Genomic DNA, 22629 nt, shown 5'->3' with positions numbered 1-22629 from the left:
AAAGCATGTTTGCTATAGCGCCACCAAATGGCCAAACTTAAAATTAAACGCAAAAATTCAACCTACATGTCAAGTTAGATTTGTGCGATAAATTGTGATTTTGCAGGTTGTTATTTTAATGTGGCGATAATGCTGATTGGCAGTACTGTTGACGAACGAGCTCCGATAATGAGAAGTTGGTGCTTTTTTATGTGCCATAGCGCCACCTAGGGGCCAATGGTGCCACGATTTGCTAGCTTACTTACAGCTGCATCTGGCAGAGTGTTCCAATTTTGGTGGCCACGGTATACATGGTTCATGAGTAACTACTAATTTTGTGTGAGTATGCAAATATGACAACTTTAATTTGCTTATAGCAAGTACCGTGTGTGTAAAATTGCACATATTTTTGATCATTATTGACAACAAATTTGCGCGCGTTGGTCAAAAAAACCATAGACTAGTTCACGAAGGTCGGTTTATGGTGGAATTTGGTGGCCGTGGTCTGAAGGATCATGAATCGGACCCTCGGTTCAAAAGTCATTATGCTAAACGCATAAATGCTCATTATTGCCCCACCTAGTGGTGCAGTTACACACATTTTAGGGCCTGAGTAGTGGGTGGGATGCTACACTCGCTCAGCTCTGCACTTTACAGTTTTTGCTGCCCAACGCGTTTTAAGGCAAAATAATAATAATAATGAACAATAATAATCATCCAAACAAAAACAATATGGTTCCTGCAGCTTTGCTGCTTGGAGCCCTAAAAATGTATGTTGAAAAATGAAAAATGGGGGTTGGATAATGTAAAATGATGACTGGATAAAAAAAATGGGGTTGCATAATAAATTGTGATTGTGAACGCTTTTATTTTGACGTCATGGCACTTCTGATTGTGATTCTGTTTGTGAACGCTTTTATTTTGACGTCACAGCGCTTCTGATTCTGATTGTGAACGCTTTTATTTTGACGTCATGGCACTTCTGATTGTGATTCTGTTTGTGAACGCTTTTATTTTGACGTCACGGCGCTTCTGATTGTGATTCTGTTTGTGAACGCTTTTATTTTGACGTCACGGCGCTTCTGATTGTGATTCTGTTTGTGAACGCTTTTATTTTGACGTCACGGCGCTTCTGATTGTGATTCTGTTTGTGAACGCTTTTATTTTGACGTCAGAGTGCTTCTGATTGTGAACGCTTTTATTTTGACGTCACGGCGCGGCCCGGAAGTGAAGGCTTTTCTGTGTCTCGCTGCGCTGCTCCGCCGGCCATTTTTGTCCAGAAGCCGCGGACTCCCTCATCTCGGCCCGTCGGTGTTTTGGACGTTCCGCGCAGGGAAGCGTGAGTTTTGGGCCGGACGGGGCTGCCGTGGCGGGTTTGGAGGGTGTTTGTCGGCGAGCGGGGCTACTGTGGCGCCGAGCTGCTAGCTGCTAAAGCGCTGCGTCGCGCCGCGTTCTGCCGTAGCAGCAACAGCAACAGCAGCAGCGCTGCTCGTATCTTCTGTACGGAGACCTGGAACAGGATTTAAGTGTAGAAAGTAAACGCTCCTGACGTTCTGTAGAGTAAATACAGTGTTCGTGGGTAGAACGTGTCCCTCTGAAGGTCTGGATGCTCCTGAAGATGCCGTGGTGACCCTTGTTTTGTGAACAGGCCTTGCCAACATGTCAGACTTCATCGAGAGCGAAGCTGAGGAGTCTGAGGAGGAGTTCGATGAGAAGGACCTGAAGCCCAAGAAGACTCAGAAGTTCATGGAGGATGATGGTAACGTGAAACGACGTGACCGGAGATGATTTGCTTGAAGGTTGAGGTTCATTTTAATATGTAATTTTAATAACCCTCCCCGAGCAGAAGAGGAGGAGGAGGAGAACACGGAGGACCAGGATGAGCTGGGTAACCTGCGTGGACTGATTAACGACGATGAGGACGAGGAGGAAGAAGAGGAGCAGCCGAGCCGAGCGCCTGATGACAGCGACTCTGACAACGAAGTCCGGCGCCGGAAAAAGCGCAGTGAGTTGGAAGCCCCGCCCCCTGCTGTCCCGCGTCTTTATTCCGGCGATGACGCTGGTTATTAACCGTCTTCCGTCCAGGTTACGACGATTATCTGGACGACGACGACCTGGACCTGATCGAGGAGAATCTGGGAGTGAAAGTGAAGAGACGGGTAAGGTCGTGATCCGCACGGTTCCTGCTGGTGTTCTGCGGCCTGCTGAGTGACGCCGGGTTCTTCTCGCTTCCTCAGAAGAAGAAGTTCGATCGCCTGAGGACCGTGGACGACGAGGAGGAGGACGATGAGAAGGACCTGATTGCGGACGAGATCTTCACTGGTGACGGAGATGCTGATGGCGAGGTGGAGGAGGGCGAGGCGGTGGACATGCAGCTGCACCCTGGTGATGAGGAGGAGGAGGAGGAAGATGAGGAATCGGGTATGAAGAGAACGGAGCAGAAATGCGCTTTGAAAGTGTTCGCTGGTGGTAGAATGTCGTCTTGTCGTGGATCTCGACAGATATCGACGACTTCATCGTTGATGATGATGGCCAGCCCCTGAAGAAGAAGAAGGGGAAGAAGTTCTCTGGATACACGGACGCGTACGTGTTCCTGTGGAATTGTTCCTCTGCTCGTGGATCCCAGCCTGCTGAGGATCTTTGTTCTGGGGTGACAGGGCGCTGCAGGAGGCTCAGGAGATCTTCGGCGGCGACTTCGACTTCGCCGAGTTTGACACGGAAGCGTACGACCACGCCGAGGAGGAGGAGGAGGACCAGTACGAAGAGTCGTGGGACCGGCCCAAGAAGCAGACTAAGCGCCGGGTCGGCCGCCGCAGCATCTTCGAGATCTACGAGCCCAGCGAGCTGGAGAGCAGTCACATGACCGACCAGGACAACGACATCCGCTCCACCGACATGCCCGAGCGCTTCCAGGTGGGAGGGGCTTCTGTGGGGGTGTGGTCAGGTCACCTTGGGGGGTGGGCCGTATGTAGATTTATTTTCTGTCTTCGCAGCTGCGCTCCATCCCCGTCAGACCAGCTGAGGACGACGAGCTGGAGGAGGAGTCCGAGTGGATCTATAGAAACGCCTTCTCCACCCCAACCATCTCCATGCAGGTATAGGTCCCTCCTCTCCTCTCATCTCCACCCACGCCGCTGTGTGTTCTGACGATCACCTCCACTTCTTACTCCACTCGTGCTTCAGGAAAGCACAGACTACCTGGACCGTGGAACCGCAACCAACTTCAGCCGGAAGGGACCCAGCACCATCGCTAAGATCAAGGAGGCCCTCAACTTCATGAGAAACCAGCACTTTGAGGTATCACCCTCTTCTCCTTGTGCTTCTGTAAAGCTGGTGCTTTGGAGTCTCCAGATGATTGGTGTGTCCTGTCCAGGTCCCCTTCATCGCGTTCTACAGGAAGGAGTACGTGGAGCCTGAGCTCAACATCAATGACTTGTGGAAGGTGTGGCAGTGGGACGAGAAGGTAAAGACCCGTCGCTCCGGTCCCGCAGTGCAGAGTCCGGTTCTTAATCCCAGCTCCCGTTTCCCAGTGGACCCAGCTTCGCACGCGGAAGCAGAACCTGACCCGGCTCTTCCAGAGGATGCAGTCTTACCAGTTTGAGCAGATCTCCGCCGACCCTGACAAACCCCTGGCTGATGCCATCCGGCCCCTGGATACGGCCGACATGGAGAGGTGAAGTTACCCACCCGGGCGAAGCCTGCAGAGATGCCCTGACACGCCTTCACAACCCCTCCCTCTCTTCCTCCAGGCTGAAGGACGTCCAGTCCATCGAGGAGCTCAGCGACATCTACAACCACTTCCTGCTCTACTATGGCCGGGACATCCCCAAGATGCAGAATGCAGTCAAGGCCAATAAGAAGAAGCTGAAGAAGATCAAGGAGGTGTCTGAGGAGGATGGTATGGAGCCAGTTCCTCATCTTCTGGCTGTGTGTGTGTGTGTGGCTTCTGGTTTGATTGCACTTCCCTTGTCCTTCAGGTGAACAAGAAGCAGAGGAGGAGGAGGAGGAAGAGGAGGAGGAGCCGAAGGGTCCGGATCTGAAGCTGGCCTCTCGCAGGGACATGTACAGCATCTGCCAGAATGCTGGTCTGGGTGAGTCTCCTCGGTCCTTCCAGGTTTCATATCTCATTTCTTATCTCACGCGGCTTCTCCTGTTCCAGACGGTCTGGCCAAGAAGTTTGGTTTGACGCCGGAGCAGTTTGGGGAGAACCTGCGTGACAGTTACCAGCGGCACGAGACGGAGCAGTTTCCCGCCGAGCCCCTGGAGCTGGCGAAGGACTACATGTGCAGGTGAGAACTCGGCCGCCTTCGAGCGTCGGTGCCGCGGTTCTTAATGGTCCACCATCTCCTCCATCAGCCAGTTCAACAATCCCGACGCCGTTCTGGAGGGAACCCGCTACATGGTGGCCATGCAGATCGCCCGCGAGCCCCTGGTCCGGCACGTGCTGAGACAGACGTTCCAGGAGCGCGCCAAGGTCAACATCAAGCCCACCAAGAAGGGCAAGAAGGTCAGAACGCAGCATGTGACTGAGTTCACGTTTCGGTTCCATTTACATCATCATCACGTTCATAAGTCCAGGGGTCTAAGAAACGTGACGTGTGTGTGGAGAGGAGGACGTCCCCTGTTACACACACAACCAAACACAGCGTTCAAACAGCGCTTTTATATCCAGCGAGCGAACAGGTAGAATAAAACAGCGGACGCAGCACAGCTAACCAGCATCAGGACAGCCTGAAGGAAGGGACGGTCCAGCGGGGACAAAGCTAACAGGCTAACGCAGGCTAACAACAAGGGGTCTATCACACAAAGCAACAAGACACACGAATGAGTTCCCCAACAGAGCTCCTTGCAGATCTCCGTGGGCCCTGGGGACCTCCCAAAAGAGTGCGGGCCCAGCAGACCCTGGGGACGTCCCGAACACCATCTGAAGTCTCTTTTATATAGGTGGAGGTGACCAATAGGCTGATGGTAGGTGGAGCTGGTAGGCTTCAACTCCTCCCACGAAGTCAACATAAAAGTTTAGTGAAGTGATTGTCACAGCAGCACAGCACACAGTGAAATTTGTCCTCTGCATTTAACCGTCACCCTTGGTGAGCAGTGGGCACCATGACAGGCGCCCGGGGACCAGTGTGTGGGGACAGTGCTTTGCTCAGTGGCACCTTGGCGGATCGGGATTCGAACCGGCAACCTTCTGATTCCTTAACCGCTAGGCCACCACTGCCCCCGAGACAGGACACAAAAACACAAAAGCACGTGGGAGCAAATGTCCAGGGACGTAACAATAATCACGTCAGTGATTTGATATCTCTGCATCCCAGAATTTATTTTTTGTCAGTAACTCTTACCTGGATCCACTTTTTAACCATAAAATCCCCAAGCAATGTCATGATGTTCCGTACATTGATCATGAGATTCACTCCAACCTGAACCAGGTCTTACAGGTTCCAGATGTTCCTCTGTCTCCTCTCAGGACGTGGATGAGGCGCACTACGCTTACTCCTTCAAGTACCTGAAGAACAAGGCGGTGAAGGAGCTGAATGGAGAGCAGTTCCTGAAGATGTGCATGGCTGAGGAGGAGGGGCTGCTGACCGTCGACATCTGCATCGACCTGATGGGGGTTAAAGGGTGAGAACCGCGCCCCGCCCCGCCCCGGTCGATGTGGAGTTAAATGGACCCTGCTGACCGCTGCCGTTTCCAGGTACGGTGACCAGACCTACTTCGACGAGATCAAGCAGTTCTACTACAGGGACGAGTTCAGCCACCAGGTGCAGGAGTGGAACAAGCAGCGGACCATGGCCATCGACCGCGCCCTGCAGCAGTTCCTCTACCCTCAGATGGCCAAGGAGCTGAAGAACAAGCTCCTCACCGAGGCCAAGGAGAACATCATCAAGGTGAGCAGACCTGCGGTGTCCAGACACAGCAGCACCTGAGTAGAGATGACCTGGGTCTCTCTGCCCCGCCCACAGTCCTGCTGCAAGAAGCTCTACAACTGGCTGAAGGTGGCGCCGTATCGACCCGACCAGCAGGTGGAGGAAGACGACGACCTGATGGACGAGACCCAGGGGAAGGGCATCCGTGTTCTGGGAGTGGCCTTCGCTTCCGGAAGGTACCACGTTCAGCAGCAAGCCACACTGAAGCGTTCTGAGGCGGAACCTCCAGGTAGATTGATTGATTTATTTCTTCTTGTCCTGTAGGGACACCCCTGTCTTCTGCTCCCTGATTAACGGAGAGGGGGAGGTGATGGACTTCCTCAGACTTCCGCACTTCCTGAAGAGGAGGAATGCGTGGAGGGAGGAGGAGCGAGAGAAGAAGGTGTGATTCCGTCCCTCTGCCCATATTTACCGGCGTCCTGCTGGTGCCCGAACAAGTAAACAGGAACGTTCCTCTTATTTATTACGTAGCTGCAGGACGTTGAGAACCTCAGAAAGTTCCTGCTGAGCAAGAAGCCCCACGTGATCGCCGTCGCTGGGGAGAACCGGTGAGTTCCGCGGCCGTCTGCTCTGCGAGTGTCCCCGGGTGGCGCCCCTGTAACGCTCCGCCCATCTTGCAGCGACGCCCAGATGGTGATTGAGGACATCAAGCGCACCGTGAGCGAGCTGGAGCAGGACTCCTCCCTCCCGGCTGTGGGCGTGGAGCTGGTGGATAACGAGTTGGCCATGCTCTACATGAACAGCAAGAAGTCCGAGGTGACCAGGGTCGTCCTGTCCTGTCTTGGTCCCCGGAGAGGGATTCTGGGGTCAAAGGTTCACTTCCTGCTTTGTTCCTGCAGACGGAGTTCCGCGACTACCCTCCGCTCCTGAGGCAGGCCGTGTCCGTGGCGCGGAAGGTCCAGGACCCGCTGGTGGAGTTTGCCCAGGTGTGCAGCAGCGACGAGGACATTCTCTGCCTTAAGCTCCACCCCCTGCAGGTGCGTTACCGTGGTTACTGAGTTCAGCGCCCATATCGGCGCGTCCTGTGGTTCACGCCCCCGTTTCTCCTCAGGAACATGTGGGGAAGGAGGATCTGCTCAGCGCCCTCTACTGCGAGTTCATCAACCGCATCAACGAGGTGGGCGTGGACGTGAACCGCGCCATCGCCCACCCCTACACCCACAGCCTGGTGCAGTACGTCTGCGGCCTGGGACCCAGGAAGGGCTCGCATCTCCTCAAGGTGACTTCCACGCGTTTTTACTCGTGTAATAATCATCTGCGCGCTCTACTCGTATAATAATAATACACGCGTTCTACTCATATAATAATAATACATGCGTTTTATTACTTGAATTATGATAATAATCGGAACGTTTTATTACTCGTATAATAATAATCCGCGTGTTCTATTACCCGTATAATAATAATCCACGCGTTTTACCCGTGTAATAATCATCTGCGCACTCTACTCGTATAATAATAATACACGCGTTCTACTCATATAATAATAATAATAATACATGCGTTTTATTACTTGAATTATGATAATAATCGGAACGTTTTATTACTCGTATAATAATAATCCGCGTGTTTTATTACCCGTATAATAATAATAATCGTCCGCGCGTCGTATTACTCGTATAATAATAATCGTCCACGCGTCGTATTACTCGTATATTAATAATCTGTACGTCGTATTACTCGTATAATAATAATCTGTACGTCGTATTACTCGTATAATAATAATCGTCCGCGCGTCGTATTACTCGTATAATAATAATCTGTACGTCGTATTACTCGTATAATAATAATCGTCCGCGCGTCGTGTTACTCGTATAATAATAATCGTCCGCGCGTCGTATTACTCGTATAATAATAATGCGCGCGTCGTATCACTCGTATAATAATAATCGTCCGCGCGTCGTGTCACTCGTATAATAATAATCGTCCGCGCGTCGTGTTACTCGTATAATAATAATCGTCCGCGCGCCGTATTACTCGTATAATAATAATGCGCGTCTCGTATTACTCGTATAATAATAATCGTCCGCGCGCCGTGTTACTCGTATAATAATAATCGTCCGCGCGTCGTATTACTCGTATAATAATAATCGTCCGCGCGTCGTGTTACTCGTATAATAATAATCGTCCGCGCGTCGTGTTACTCGTATAATAATAATCGTCCGCGCGCCGTATTACTCGTATAATAATAATGCGCGTCTCGTATTACTCGTATAATAATAATCGTCCGCGCGTCGTGTTACTCGTATAATAATAATCGTCCGCGCGTCGTGTTACTCGTATAATAATAATCGTCCGCGCGTCGTGTTACTCGTATAATAATAATCGTCCGCGCGCCGTGTTACTCGTATAATAATAATGCGCGTCTCGTATTACTCGTATAATAATAATCGTCCGCGCGTCGTGTTACTCGTATAATAATAATCGTCCGCGCGTCGTGTTACTCGTATAATAATAATCGTCCGCGCGTCGTGTTACTCGTATAATAATAATCGTCCGCGCGTCGTGTTACTCGTATAATAATAATCGTCCGCGCGCCGTATTACTCGTATAATAATAATGCGCGTCTCGTATTACTCGTATAATAATAATCGTCCGCGCGTCGTGTTACTCGTATAATAATAATCGTCCGCGCGTCGTGTTACTCGTATAATAATAATCGTCCGCGCGCCGTGTTACTCGTATAATAATAATCGTCCGCGCGTCGTGTTACTCGTATAATAATAATCGTCCGCGCGTCGTGTTACTCGTATAATAATAATCGTCCGCGCGTCGTGTTACTCGTATAATAATAATCGTCCGCGCGCCGTATTACTCGTATAATAATAATCGTCCGCGCGTCGTGTTACTCGTATAATAATAATCGTCCGCGCGTCGTGTTACTCGTATAATAATAATCGTCCGCGCGCCGTGTTACTCGTATAATAATAATCGTCCGCGCGTCGTGTTACTCGTATAATAATAATCGTCCGCGCGTCGTGTTACTCGTATAATAATAATCGTCCGCGCGTCGTGTTACTCGTATAATAATAATCGTCCGCGCGCCGTGTTACTCGTATAATAATAATCGTCCGCGCGCCGTATTACTCGTATAATAATAATCGTCCGCGCGCCGTGTTACTCGTATAATAATAATCGTCCGCGCGTCGTGTTACTCGTATAATAATAATCGTCCGCTGTTTTTTAAACCCAGATCCTGAAACAGAACAACACTCGACTGGAGAACCGCACGCAGCTGGTCACCGTGTGTCACATGGGCCCCAAAGTCTTCATCAACTGCGCTGGCTTCATCAAGATTGACACGGCGTCCCTGGGGGACAGGTGGGAGGCGGGCCGGTGCGGCCGAGGGTCTCCGGTCGGGGGGAAATTAACATTCTTTTCACCTTGGCAGCACGGACTCCTACATCGAGGTTCTAGATGGTTCTCGTGTCCATCCTGAGACTTACGAGTGGGCGCGCAAGATGGCGGTGGACGCCCTGGAGTATGACGAGTCGGCAGAAGACGCCAACCCCGCCGGAGCTCTGGAAGAAATCCTGGAGAACCCGGAGAGGCTGAAGGACCTGGACCTGGACGCCTTTGCGGAGGAGCTGGAGAGACAGGTGAGGCTCAGCTAGAGATGCAGGCCTCAGCGTTGGTGGAGGTGTCCCTTCATCCCGTGGTGTGATGTGACCTTCAGGGATACGGGAACAAAGGCATCACGCTGTACGACATCCGCGCCGAGCTCAGCTGCAGGTACAAAGACCTGCGGGCCACCTACAGAGCCCCCAACACCGAGGAGATCTTCAACATGCTCACCAAGGAGACGCCCGAGACCTTCTACATCGGTAGGTCCCGCACCTTCATCCGCCCCGGTCGTGAATGGGCCGCAGGCGCGTCACGTGTTCCCGTGTGACGCGCAGGTAAACTGATCACCAGCGTGGTGACCGGCATCGCCCACCGCCGGCCGCAGGGCGAGAGCTACGACCAGGCCATCCGCAACGACGAGACGGGACTGTGGCAGTGTCCCTTCTGCCAGCAGGACAGCTTCCCCGAGCTCAGCGAGGTCAGGCCCCGCCCACGCCGCCCCCCCGCCACACCAGCCGCGCCCTAAACCTCCCTCTCCCCGCCAGGTGTGGAACCATTTCGACAGCGGCTCCTGTCCGGGACAGGCCATCGGCGTCCGCACCCGCCTGGACAACGGCGTCGCCGGCTTCATCCCCACCAAGTTCCTGAGCGACAAGGTGGTGAAGCACCCCGAGGAGAGGGTGAAGGTGCGAGCCCGTCCCGCTGCAGCGCTCCGCGCGGTGGCCACGCCCGCTTCACCTCCTCCCTCCGTCCTCCGCAGGTGGGCATGACGGTGCACTGCCGCATCATGAAGATCGACATCGAGAAGCTCAGCGTGGACCTCACCTGCCGCACGTCCGACCTCGGCGACAAGAACAACGAGTGGAAGCTGCCCAAGGACACGTACTACGACTTCGACGCTGAGACCGAGGACAACAAGCAGGACGAGGAGCTGAAGAAGAAGCAGCAGAGGACCAGTGAGTGGACGTGGGGTGGGTGGGCGGGGCTAATGCAGGAGACCTGACTGGACGATGTGTCTGTGCTCTGTCCAGCCTACATCAAGCGAGTGATTGCCCACCCGTCCTTCCACAACATCAACTTCAAGCAGGCGGAGAAGATGATGGAGTCCATGGACCAGGGTGATGTCGTCATCAGGCCCAGCAGCAAAGGTGAAAACCACCTGACCGTCACCTGGAAGGTCGCGGACGGGATCTACCAGCACGTGGACGTCCGTGAGGAGGGCAAGGAGAACGCCTTCAGCCTGGGCCACACCCTCTGGATCAACACAGAGGTGGGGCTCGCATGAGACCTGATGATTGAAAGTCCTCCATAATGCTCCTGTCTGAATTCCTCCATGTTCCTCAGGAGTTCGAGGATCTGGACGAGATAACGGCGCGGTACGTTCAGCCCATGGCAGCGTTCGCTCGGGATCTCCTGGGACACAAGTACTTTCAGGACTGTAATGGTGGAGACAGGAAGGTTGGTTCGACCTCCAGCCGCTCCGTGTGTAGCGCCAGAACATGTTCTTCAGAGGCCTGTGGTGTTTCCCTGTAGAAAATGGAGGAGCTGCTGGTCAGGACCAAGAAGGAGAAGCCCACCTTCATCCCCTACTTTGTGTCTGCATGTCGAGATCTTCCGGGCAAGTTCCTGCTCGGCTACCAGCCCCGCGGGAAACCGAGGTCTGGCCCCGCCCCTTCGCTTTACTCGTAACGGAAACACGCCGTTCAAAACGGTTCCAAATGAATTTGCGTATTTTGTGGGTCCCGCAGGATCGAGTACGTCACCATCACCCCAGACGGCTTCCGTTACCGCTCCCAGATGTTCCCCACCGTGAACGGACTGTTCCGCTGGTTTAAAGACCACTACCAGGAGCCGGTTCCGGGCGTGACGCCCAGCAGCAGCAGCCGGACGCGGACGCCGGCCTCCGTCAGCGCCACGCCCGCCAACATCAACATAGCAGGTGAGCTGGCCCCGCCCACCGCCACACCCAGGCCAGGTCTCCACATGGCCCGCCCACCCTATCTGACACGCCGTTTCCCTCGCTCGGAATACCGTAAGGATGCTGCTGTACGGAACCGGCGGGAAAACCGCGCTGCCACGTGCACGTTACGCCCCGGTCAGTCCGAGCCACAAAATATATCATGGAATAGTGTATAAACAAGACTAAATATGGTTAACAAGCTCGATATTAAAATGCCCGTTTTGATTGACTAAATTGTGTATAATTCTGACTAGAATAAAATGAAAAGGAGCGTTTGTGCAGATGTTCCCCTCGCTGTCGTGTCGTCACGAGTTCTGTCGTCCCCGTCAGATCTGACTCGGGCGGTGAACGCGCTGCCACGCAACATGACGTCTCAGATGTTCAGCGCCATCGCCGCGGTAACCGGACAGAATCAGAACCCCAACACCACGCCGGCCCAGTGGGGCTCCAGCCAATACGGATACAGCGCCGGCAGCAGCGGGGGAGGGGGCAGCAGCAGCGCTTACCATGTACGGCACGTACGCACACACACACACACACACACACACACACACTCACACACACACTCACTCACAAACACTCACACACACACACACTCTCACACACACACACACACACAGACACTCACAAACACTCACACACACACACACACACACACTCACAAACACTCACACACACACACACACACACACTCACAAACACTCACACACACAGACACTCACTCACACACACAGACACTCACTCACACACACAGACACTCACTCACACACACAGACACTCACTCACACACACAGACACTCACTCACACACACAGACACTCACTCACACACACAGACACTCACTCACACACACAGACACTCACTCACACACACAGACACTCACTCACACACACAGACACTCACTCACACACACAGACACTCACTCACACACAGACACTCACTCACACACAGACACTCACTCACACACAGACACTCACTCACACACAGACACTCACTCACACACAGACACTCACTCACACACAGACACTCACTCACACACAGACACTCACTCACACACTCACTCACTCACACACAGACACTCACTCACTCACACACAGACACTCACTCACTCACACACAGACACTCACTCACTCACACACAGACACTCACTCACTCACTCACTCACTCACTCACACACTCACTCACACACAGACACTCACTCACTCACTCACACACAGACACTCACTCACTCACTCACACACAGACACTCACTCACTCACTCACACACAGACACTCACTCACTCACTCACACACAGACACTCACTCACTCACTCACACACAGACACTCACTCACACACACACACAGACACACACACAGACACACACACACAGACACACACACACTCACACACTCACACTCACAGACACTCACACTCACAGACACTCACACACTCACACTCACAGACACTCACACTCACAGACACTCACAGACACTCACACTCACAGACACTCACACTCACAGACACTCACAGACACTCACAGACACTCACAGACACTCACAGACACACACAGACACTCACTCACACACAGACACTCACTCACACACAGACACTCACTCACACAGACACTCACTCACACAGACACTCACTCACACAGACACACACACACACAGACACACACACACAGACACACACACACAGACACACACACACAGACACACACACACTCACACACTCACACTCACAGACACTCACACACTCACACTCACAGACACTCACAGACACTCACACTCACAGACACTCACAGACACTCACACACACACTCACACACACACACAGACACTCACTCACACACAGACACTCACTCACACAGACACTCACTCACACACACACACACACACACACACACAGACACTCACTCACACACACACACACACACAGACACACACACACACACACACACACACACAGACACACCACACACACACACAGACACTCACACACAGACACTCACACACAGACACTCACACACAGACACTCACACACAGACACTCACACACAGACACTCACACACAGACACTCACACACACAGACACTCACACACACAGACACACACACACAGACACTCACACACAGACACTCACACACAGACACTCACACACAGACACTCACTCACTCACTCACACACAGACACTCACTCACTCACTCACACACAGACACTCACTCACTCACTCACACACAGACACTCACCACTCACACACAGACACTCACTCACACACAGACACTCACTCACTCACACACAGACACTCACTCACACACACAAGACTCACCTCACAACTCACTCACACACAGACACTCACTCACTCACACACAGACACTCACTCACTCACACACAGACACTCACTCACTCACACACAGACACTCACTCACTCACACACAGACACTCACTCACTCACACACAGACACTCACTCACTCACACACAGACACTCACACACAGACGCTCACTCACTCACACACAGACACTCACTCACTCACTCACTCACACACAGACACTCACTCACTCACTCACTCACACACAGACACTCACTCACTCACTCACTCACTCACACACAGACACTCACTCACTCACTCACTCACTCACACACAGACACTCACTCACTCACTCACTCACTCACACACAGACACTCACTCACTCACTCACTCACTCACACACAGACACTCACTCACTCACTCACTCACTCACACACAGACACTCACTCACTCACTCACTCACTCACACACAGACACTCACTCACTCACTCACTCACACACAGACACTCACTCACTCACTCACTCACACACAGACACTCACTCACTCACTCACACAGACACTCACTCACTCACTCACTCACACACAGACACTCACTCACTCACTCACACACAGACACTCACTCACTCACTCACACACAGACACTCACAGACACACACTCACAGACACTCACAGACACACACACACACACACACAGACACACACACACACACACACACAGACACACACACAGACACACACACACTCACACACTCACACTCACAGACACTCACACACTCACACTCACAGACACTCACACACTCACACTCACAGACACTCACACTCACAGACACTCACAGACACTCACACTCACAGACACTCACAGACACTCACACACACACACACACACACACACACAGACACTCACTCACACACACACACACACACAGACACTCACTCACACACACACACACACACACAGACACACACACACACACAGACACTCACTCACACACACACACACCACACACACAGACACTCACTCACACACACACACACAGACACTCACTCACACACACACACACAGACACTCACTCACACACACACACACAGACACACACACACACACACAGACACTCACACACACACACACACACAGACACACACACACACAACCACACACAGACACTCACACACACACACAGACACTCACACACACACACAGACACACACAGACACACACACACACAGACACACACACACACAGACACTCACTCACTCACACACAGACACTCACTCACACACAGACACTCACTCACTCACACACACTCACTCACTCACTCACACACAGACACTCACTCACTCACTCACACACAGACACTCACTCACTCACTCACTCACACACAGACACTCACTCACACACAGACACTCACTCACTCACTCACACACAGACACTCACTCACTCACTCACTCACACACAGACACTCACTCACTCACTCACTCACACACAGACACTCACTCACTCACTCACTCACACACAGACACTCACTCACACACAGACACTCACTCACACACAGACACTCACTCACACACAGACACTCACTCACACACAGACACTCACTCACACACAGACACTCACTCACACACAGACACTCACTCACACACAGACACTCACTCACACACAGACACTCACTCACACACAGACACTCACTCACACACAGACACTCACTCACACACAGACACTCACTCACACACAGACCACTCACTCACACACAGACACTCACTCACACACAGACACTCACTCACACACAGACACTCACTCACACACAGACACTCACTCACACACAGACACTCACTCACACACAGACACTCACTCACTCACACTCACTCACACAGACACTCACTCACTCACTCACACACAGACACTCACACACAGACACTCACTCACTCACTCACTCACACACAGACACTCACTCACACACAGACACTCACTCACTCACTCACACACAGACACTCACTCACTCACTCACACCCCCACACCGACACTCACTCACTCACTCACACACAGCCACTCACTCACTCACTCACACACAGACACTCACTCACTCACTCACACACAGACACTCACTCACTCACTCACACACAGACACTCACTCACTCACTCACTCACTCACACACAGACACTCACTCACTCACTCACACACAGACACTCACTCACACACAGACACTCACTCACTCACTCACACACACTCACACACAGACACTCACTCACACACAGACACTCACTCACACACAGACACTCACACACACACACAGACACTCACACACACACACAGACACTCACACACACACACAGACACTCACACACACCACAGACACTCACACACACACACAGACACTCACACACACACACAGACACTCACACACACACACACAGACACTCACACACACACACACAGACACTCACACACACACCCACACACACTCTTACACACACACTCTTACACACACACACACACACACACTCACACACACACTCACACACACACTCACACACACACTCTTACACACACACTCACACACACACTCTACACACACACTCACACACACACTCTTACACACACACACACACACACACTCTCTCTCTCTCTCTGCAGATACGCAGCACTTTTCAAACACACGTTTCTCTCTTTAGGTGTTTGCGACACCTCAGCAGCCGATGGCGACGCCCATGATGACCCCCAGCTATTCGTACACTACTCCAAGTCAGCCGGCGCTGGGTACACCCCAATATCCCAGCAGCACGCCGCAGTCCTCCCACAGCCACACCCACCACTCCTCCACGCCGTCATCCTCGCGCGGCCGGACGCCTCAGCCCAAGTAAATCTCACTCTGACACGCGCGCTCACTCTGACACTCTGACACGCTGTGATGACTCTCGTCTGTATTTACTGTCGTTCAGGACGAACGCGCACACGGCGGTGGACTGGGGCAAGATGGCGGAGCAGTGGCTCCAGGAGAAGGAGGCGGAGCGCAGGAAACAGAAGACCCCGCGCATGACGCCCCGCCCTTCGCCCAGCCCCATGATCGAGAGCACGCCCATGTCCATCGCTGGCGATGCCACGCCCCTGCTGGATGAAATGGACCGATAGGGCCGGAGCATGGGGCGTCGGCCCAAGCGCGCCCACATTGTCACTTCATCACTCACCACCTCCATTTTTTTTTTAAATCCCGATTTCTCTATTTTACCCCCGTTCGCCCCCCCAGAGTTTTATTTTAGAGCCACTGATGATGATGATGATGATGACGTCTGTAGGACATGGACCTATGAAGAAATGTCTGGCCTCTGGGTTTTTTTTGGGGGGGGGCGGGTTTGTTCTGTTACATCTTTAATTGAACCGGGAGGCCGAGCTGCAGCCGTGAGTTAGAACGCGGAACGCCGCAGAACCCGGCTGCGTTTGATCTGTTTTCTGTCTTGACGCCGTCTCCTCTGCCCAGCGTCCACGGGGACGCGGTCCCCTGTGGGTGGGCAGACATCCTCATGTGGGTGCCCTGAGGTCAGAGGTCGCCTAGGCGGGGCGTTTAATTTCGCAGTAAGTATTCATGTCGAAGTTCTACTGGATCCCAGCCGTGATTGGACGAGGGACTCGTTGGTGTGCGAGGTCACTCCGCTGATGGCCTCCGTTGTAAAAGCTGCCGCGTTGTGTTGCATTCTGGGAAGGCGACTGTGTTATTTTGAAAATTGTGTATAACGCTGCGATTGTTCATGCAGCAGCGGTCAGAATCATTCTCTCTCTTTTCTTTTCCCCTCATGGTTCCATGTCTGGTTTGACAGATGAACAGATTTTATTGTTGTATTTTGTTCTGCGTCGTTCATGTCAGGCAGTGAAATAAAATGATGTGGAAAAAAACTCCGGATCTAGAACTTTATTATCGTGCACCACAGCGAGCACATGAACAGCCCCAGGGTTACAGAAATGTTCCGGAATGTTCCGGAGCGTCAGGCAGCATGGTTGCGGTCATGAGAGGCGCATTACCGCGGACACATGACCCTGAAATCGAATCACGACCACACAACATGAACACAGACGTGGGCGGAGCCTTCAGCAGCAGTCGGCGGCCCTTCTCCTGGACTTCACGTGTTCACCGTCCGAGGTGCTGGTGATCCCTGCAGGAGAAAATCTTCCAGTAATCAGTAGCCGGCCTGTTTCCATGACAACCACCACCACCTTCAACGCCGAGAACGTACTGATGATGTCCCCCGCGCGCCGCGAGCCGCTCCTCTCCAGCTCGGCCAGAACGTTCGCCTCGAAGGTGAGCGACGCCACGCGGGCGAAGAGCTCCCTCACGCCCTCACCTGGACGGGCAGAGAGACACGTTTACGAAACGGGCGGGGCCCGGCTGCCAACCCTGCCCCGCCCACACGCACCTGAGAGGGCCGACACCGCCCAGTACTCCGCCCGGATCTCCCCCGACAGCCGGATGGCGTCGTGCTCCATCTGTGCCAGCAGCGAGGGCGACTGCGGCAGGAGAGCTGAAGGTTAACGGGGTTTCGGCACAGGATGATGGGACGTGATGTTGGACTCACGCTCAGGTCCTTCTTGGCCCCGACCAGGAAGAGCAGGATGCTGGACGGGTCGTTTTCTTCCATGGATTCTTCCAACCACTGCCTGGAAATGAAGAAATTCATTCATCCATCCAACCTCCATCCAGTCATTTTCATGTGATGAGTGTACCGTACCGGGCGTGGTCCAGAGACGCCGTGTTGCTCAGGTCAAACACCACTATAATGGCTGGAGATAAAAAGTGTGTGAGCAGGCGTGGTGGGGCTGGAGAGGAGCGAGACGACCAGATGTTCCTCGTACCTTGTGCTCCTCTGTAGTAGGTGGAGGCGATGCACTTAAACCTCTCCTGACCCGCGGTGTCCCACCTGGGAGGGAGGAGTCACACAGTCACATGCTGGTCATCATACGGGTCGATGTTCAGGTTCTTCAAAAAGCACAGAACTCACAACTGGAGACTGAAAGGAACCCCCAGCACCTCAAACCGCTCCATCTCAAAGTCCACACCGATGGTGGCCTTGTAGTTCCGCACAAAACTGTCCCTGCAGAACCTGGAGGAACAAATACATCGGCATCATCATCGTCATACAGCAGTTTAGATCAAGAAGGTTCCATCACCGATTAATCAGACTGGTCTTTCCAGCAGCAACGTCCCCAACAACGATGACCTTGGCGAAGGAGAACCTGCAGACGGAAGAATGAATCACATTTACTCATCTTCCAGACCTCCTGTATCTCCGAGGGTCTTCATGTAGTGAACATCTCAGCTCACCCCACCACTCCAGTCCTCTGGGCCGAGCACGCTGTCTTCACCTTGGAATGAAACTCCTCGTTGGTGTGCAGCGCCGCGTCCCTGCTGAAGCACTGATGGGGGACGGAAGACAGGACGTCACGTCTCTTTAACGCTCAACTTGCACTAAATGCACATTCACAACCGATAAAGTGTGTTTTGCCTGAGGGAGCTCGGCAATGGTTCTGTCTTTCTTCAACGGCGGCAACGCACTCATGATGGCAGCGGAATCCTGACCAGAGAAAAAACAGGAAACGTTCACATATTCACTCCCCTCCATCATGTCACTTTGGCTTTTGTCTTCACTTGCCACGCCCTTTTGTCAGCTTTCTTTAAAAATATATTTTATTATGTTATTAATTCATGTGACTAAAATTAGTAGTAAACATTTCACCTTTCTGATTCTAAAAAAGTAAGTTTGAATGTACTCATACTGGTGAAAAGTGTGGAAAGTGTTTTTTTTTTTTATACAGTAGAATTTAATTTCCAGCTACCACAATAAACGTGTTGTGGAATATGAACAAAAAAAGCAACATAACTCACCTTTCTAAATTGCAGGAAAAAAAACGCTTCTCTAATGATCGCCGAAGGTTTAATTCCCGAGTGATTTTCTACAGTTCATGTTGAAAAAGACGAGAGGTTCCATGAGAATGCTGAGAACGTGGTTCGGTTTAGAACGTCCCTTCGGCGGACACTCACATGACTACAGTTCCCATGATGCCGCGTTAGTCTCGCGAGAGTAGCGCCGCGCAGCCTCGCCCGTGGAATATAGCGCCGGAGACCCCGCACCTTCCTCCTTTTCCAACATGGCCCCGAAGGCGAAGAAAGAAGGTCTGTGGACGTTTCAAACATTTTCATACACCTTTGACGTTCGTCCCCGCGGCTGCCGTTATAATATTGCCCAGGAGTGTGTGTAAATGTTCGGGGATGTGAAATAGATCGGTGCATTAGCGAGGTTGTACGTAAACTAGTTTCATCGTGTGGAAGGTGATCTCCGAGCCGCCGTTTCGCCGCCCTCGCTTCAGTAAACGCGTTTAACCGCGTCTTGTTGTGTATTAGTCGGCGTGATCTTGTCGTGATTTACGCTCCGCCTGTCGTTGTGCAGCGGGGTTATTGTCGCTTTTCCTCAGAAGGTGGACGCTCCGCGTTAGCTTAGCTCCGTGTTAGCTTAGCTCCGGCGGGGACCCACGTGTCAATCCGAGTGACGAGGCTTCAGGACACTTTACAATTCACCTGTGACTCTTCCCACCAGCTGTCCCGGCCAAGACTGAGGCCAAGTCCAAGGCCCTGAAGGCCAAGAAGGCCGTTCTCAAAGGCGTCCACAGCCAGAGGAAGAAGAAGATCCGAACCTCCCCGACCTTCCGGCGGCCCAAGACCCTGCGCCTGAGGCGGCAGCCCAAGTACCCCAGGAAGAGCGCCCCTCGCAGGAACAAGTAGGCCGCTTACACTCCGCCGACTCCCATAATCTGCTGATTAAAGGTCCCCGACGTTCATTCTTTTTATTTATATATATATATATATATATATATATATATTGGTGCAAAATTACAGCCACTTTGATCCAGTCCCACAGTGAGGTTTCCCAGGATGCCCCGATTGGTGTCTGTAGCTTTAAATGCTGAAAATAAGTGAGACGTGTCCCCTGTATTTATCCATCACCCTTAGTGAGCAGTGTGTGGGGACTCGAACCGGCGACCTTCTGATTACGGGTCCTAACCCGCTAGGCCACCACTGACCTGACTTGTTTCGGTGTCTGTAGCTTTAAATGAGGATGAGAGCGGGCTTTAGAAGATGAGCAGGCTTTAGGGGAAATGACGTCATCAACAACATTCGCCAACCACAATGTTTGGTGCAGACAGGAAGTCAAGTCGGCGTTTTTACCCCCCAAAAAATAAAACTGGTTCTTCAGAATCTACTATCTGTGTTGAAACGGGGGTATTTTTTCTCTTTGATGCTGACGCTCTCTGAACGGTGAAGCAGAACAACCAAAACACCCATCACCATTTCTAGCAACTGCAGGACAGGCTAGAGGAACTCGTATTAATGTTCAATCATCTCACAGTGTCACATCTTCATGTCTGGGACCTTTAAAGAATTGAATTTGTGATGTGGCCAATCTCATTTTGTAGATGTTCTAATGCTGCTCTGCTCTGATAGGCTGGATCACTACGCCATCATCAAGTTCCCTCTGACCACCGAGTCGGCCATGAAGAAGATCGAGGACAACAACACACTGGTTTTCATTGTGGACGTTAAGGCCAACAAGCACCAGATCAAGCACGCCGTGAAGAAGCTGTATGACATTGACGTGGCCAAGGTCAACACGCTGATCAGGTGTGTTGTCATGGTTACAGTAGCCAGAACTCGAGCTGTTCCTATCAAGTGATGTCAACTTTTTGGAATCTGAGACTTGATGTTTTCAAAGGAACCACTGATGTTCATAGGAAATGCTTGTTAATGTTTGTTTACCCATAATCCTTTGTGTTACTAACCCCTCCCTCTTCTCCCTCAGGCCTGATGGTGAGAAGAAGGCGTACGTCCGCCTGGCGCCAGATTACGATGCATTGGACGTTGCCAACAAGGTAAAGAACCCGGTTCCACAGCCTGTTCTGTAAGCGTTTCTGTGCAGATGATGTAAACACATTAATGTCTGAATATGTGATGCGTTCAAAGGAACCACTGATGCTGAATATATGATGATTATCTTTGTCTTTAACCTGGAGCCACATTAATGATTTCACGGTTTTTCTTTCAGATTGGCATCATCTAAACTTCCGCTGGTGAAATGTACAGAGGAATAAATGTTTGTAAAAATCATGGTGTGTCTGGTGTCTTCTCTGATGGTGCATATTGTAACAGGGATGTAAAATGGTTTAGTGATGAAGCGGAATGTTGCATCTTAACCAGTGGAGTGCCAAAATGAAATATATTTAAAGAATAAGATTAGGACCTTTTTAAAAGGGTTTATTAAAACCTCACCAGTTTAATCTATTTAATGAGTTATTGAAACATAATTAAATGTCGTTTGTTCCATTCAACTCATGAGTTACTTTACTACTATCAGTGTGTCACATTAAAGTGGGCGGGACCAACGCTGATCTAGCTGATCTACTTCCTGTCACATTTTCATCTTCAGCGTCCGACGATGTCACTTACCAGCTCTGCTTTGAAGTGACCCGTGAATGGCGCAGAGGACACGTCAGAGCAAACCAATCAGGCTGATAAGTTACTTGGATGGGTCATATTTATGGGCCAATCGGTGTGCCCAAATGAAATAAATATTTGAAGTAATCAATTTGTTAATATTTCCATTTTTTCATGATTCATCTTGTATTGAATTAATAAATTATTTCCCATTTAATTGATGTGGATCTATTAAATTTTGGTCCTTATGGCCTTCCACACTGTTCTTCTGTCGCCCAGCCTCCTGAGGGCAGTAGAGACCTTAATTTACATTTACAGCATTTACCAGACGCCCTTAGCCAGAGCGACTTACAGTCAGTAGTTACGGGGACAGTCCCCCCCTGGAGACACTCAGGGTTAAGTGTCCTGCTCAGGGACACGATGGTAGTAAGTGGG

At 51.7% G+C, this 22629-nt stretch overlaps 3 protein-coding genes and 1 non-coding gene across 6 annotated transcripts; 3 read left to right on the top strand and 1 right to left on the bottom strand.

The window, feature by feature from the left end:
* Positions 1-1170: 1170 nt before the first annotated feature.
* Positions 1171-17609, top strand: supt6h (SPT6 homolog, histone chaperone and transcription elongation factor). Its single transcript, XM_028967652.1, has 36 exons — positions 1171-1318; positions 1628-1738; positions 1826-1984; positions 2065-2138; positions 2217-2400; positions 2481-2562; positions 2637-2892; positions 2973-3074; positions 3163-3276; positions 3353-3442; positions 3510-3652; positions 3729-3877; positions 3957-4070; positions 4139-4268; positions 4336-4486; positions 5450-5604; positions 5678-5870; positions 5946-6085; positions 6174-6291; positions 6381-6457; positions 6530-6665; positions 6749-6886; positions 6961-7128; positions 9103-9230; positions 9301-9508; positions 9586-9733; positions 9809-9951; positions 10019-10159; positions 10234-10429; positions 10505-10743; positions 10818-10931; positions 11007-11131; positions 11222-11412; positions 11764-11942; positions 16394-16578; positions 16661-17609. The coding sequence occupies exons 2-36, from the start codon at positions 1639-1641 to the stop codon at positions 16848-16850; spliced, it is 5160 nt and encodes a 1719-aa protein (XP_028823485.1). The 5' UTR covers positions 1171-1318; positions 1628-1638; the 3' UTR covers positions 16851-17609.
* Position 17610: 1 nt separating this feature from the next.
* Positions 17611-20478, bottom strand: LOC114780382 (ras-related protein Rab-34-like). Of its 3 annotated transcripts, XM_028967660.1 has the most exons (11): positions 19594-20478; positions 19214-19282; positions 19033-19124; positions 18879-18944; positions 18710-18811; positions 18564-18628; positions 18440-18491; positions 18287-18368; positions 18128-18218; positions 17948-18055; positions 17611-17866 (listed from the first exon to the last, which is right to left on the bottom strand). In XM_028967660.1, exons 2-11 carry the CDS (start codon positions 19265-19267, stop codon positions 17802-17804), a joined length of 777 nt encoding a protein of 258 aa, XP_028823493.1. In that variant the 5' UTR covers positions 19268-19282; positions 19594-20478; the 3' UTR covers positions 17611-17801. The 3 variants fall into 3 exon arrangements, with proteins under 3 accessions (XP_028823493.1, XP_028823492.1, XP_028823491.1); XM_028967659.1 differs by having other exon boundaries at positions 17611-17880; positions 18440-18628; XM_028967658.1 differs by having other exon boundaries at positions 18440-18628.
* On the top strand, positions 19762-21867 carry rpl23a (ribosomal protein L23a). The gene is made up of 5 exons (XM_028967661.1): positions 19762-19881; positions 20303-20483; positions 21208-21384; positions 21563-21632; positions 21806-21867. The coding sequence occupies exons 1-5, from the start codon at positions 19857-19859 to the stop codon at positions 21818-21820; spliced, it is 468 nt and encodes a 155-aa protein (XP_028823494.1). The 5' UTR covers positions 19762-19856; the 3' UTR covers positions 21821-21867.
* LOC114780455 (small nucleolar RNA SNORD42) lies at positions 21674-21738 on the top strand. Its single transcript, XR_003747184.1, has one exon. It is a non-coding gene; the product is annotated as a small nucleolar RNA SNORD42 (small nucleolar RNA).
* Positions 21868-22629: the final 762 nt, after the last annotated feature.

Source organism: Denticeps clupeoides, unplaced genomic scaffold (assembly GCF_900700375.1).
Source record: "Denticeps clupeoides unplaced genomic scaffold, fDenClu1.1, whole genome shotgun sequence".
In the NCBI taxonomy this organism is placed as follows: domain Eukaryota; kingdom Metazoa; phylum Chordata; class Actinopteri; order Clupeiformes; family Denticipitidae; genus Denticeps; species Denticeps clupeoides.
Note: the sequence above shows the minus strand (reverse complement) of the source record. Positions and strands in the feature narration are given on the sequence as shown.

Coding starts and splice junctions, on each gene's coding strand:
- supt6h (XM_028967652.1), top strand. CDS start 1,639: ATGTCAGACTTCATCGAGAGCGAAGCTGAGGAGTCTGAGGAGGAGTTC. Junction 2,563..2,636: donor TTCTCTGGATACACGGACGC/GTACGTGTTCCT, acceptor CTGGGGTGACAG/GGCGCTGCAGGAGGCTCAGG. Junction 9,231..9,300: donor ACGGCGTCCCTGGGGGACAG/GTGGGAGGCGGG, acceptor TCACCTTGGCAG/CACGGACTCCTACATCGAGG.
- LOC114780382 (XM_028967658.1), bottom strand. CDS start 19,267: ATGAGTGCGTTGCCGCCGTTGAAGAAAGACAGAACCATTGCCGAGCTC. Junction 18,945..19,032: donor CAGAGGACTGGAGTGGTGGG/GTGAGCTGAGAT, acceptor TTCCGTCTGCAG/GTTCTCCTTCGCCAAGGTCA. Junction 18,219..18,286: donor GGGCCAAGAAGGACCTGAGC/GTGAGTCCAACA, acceptor CTCCTGCCGCAG/TCGCCCTCGCTGCTGGCACA.
- rpl23a (XM_028967661.1), top strand. CDS start 19,857: ATGGCCCCGAAGGCGAAGAAAGAAG. Junction 20,484..21,207: donor AGCGCCCCTCGCAGGAACAA/GTAGGCCGCTTA, acceptor CTGCTCTGATAG/GCTGGATCACTACGCCATCA. Junction 21,385..21,562: donor AAGGTCAACACGCTGATCAG/GTGTGTTGTCAT, acceptor CTTCTCCCTCAG/GCCTGATGGTGAGAAGAAGG.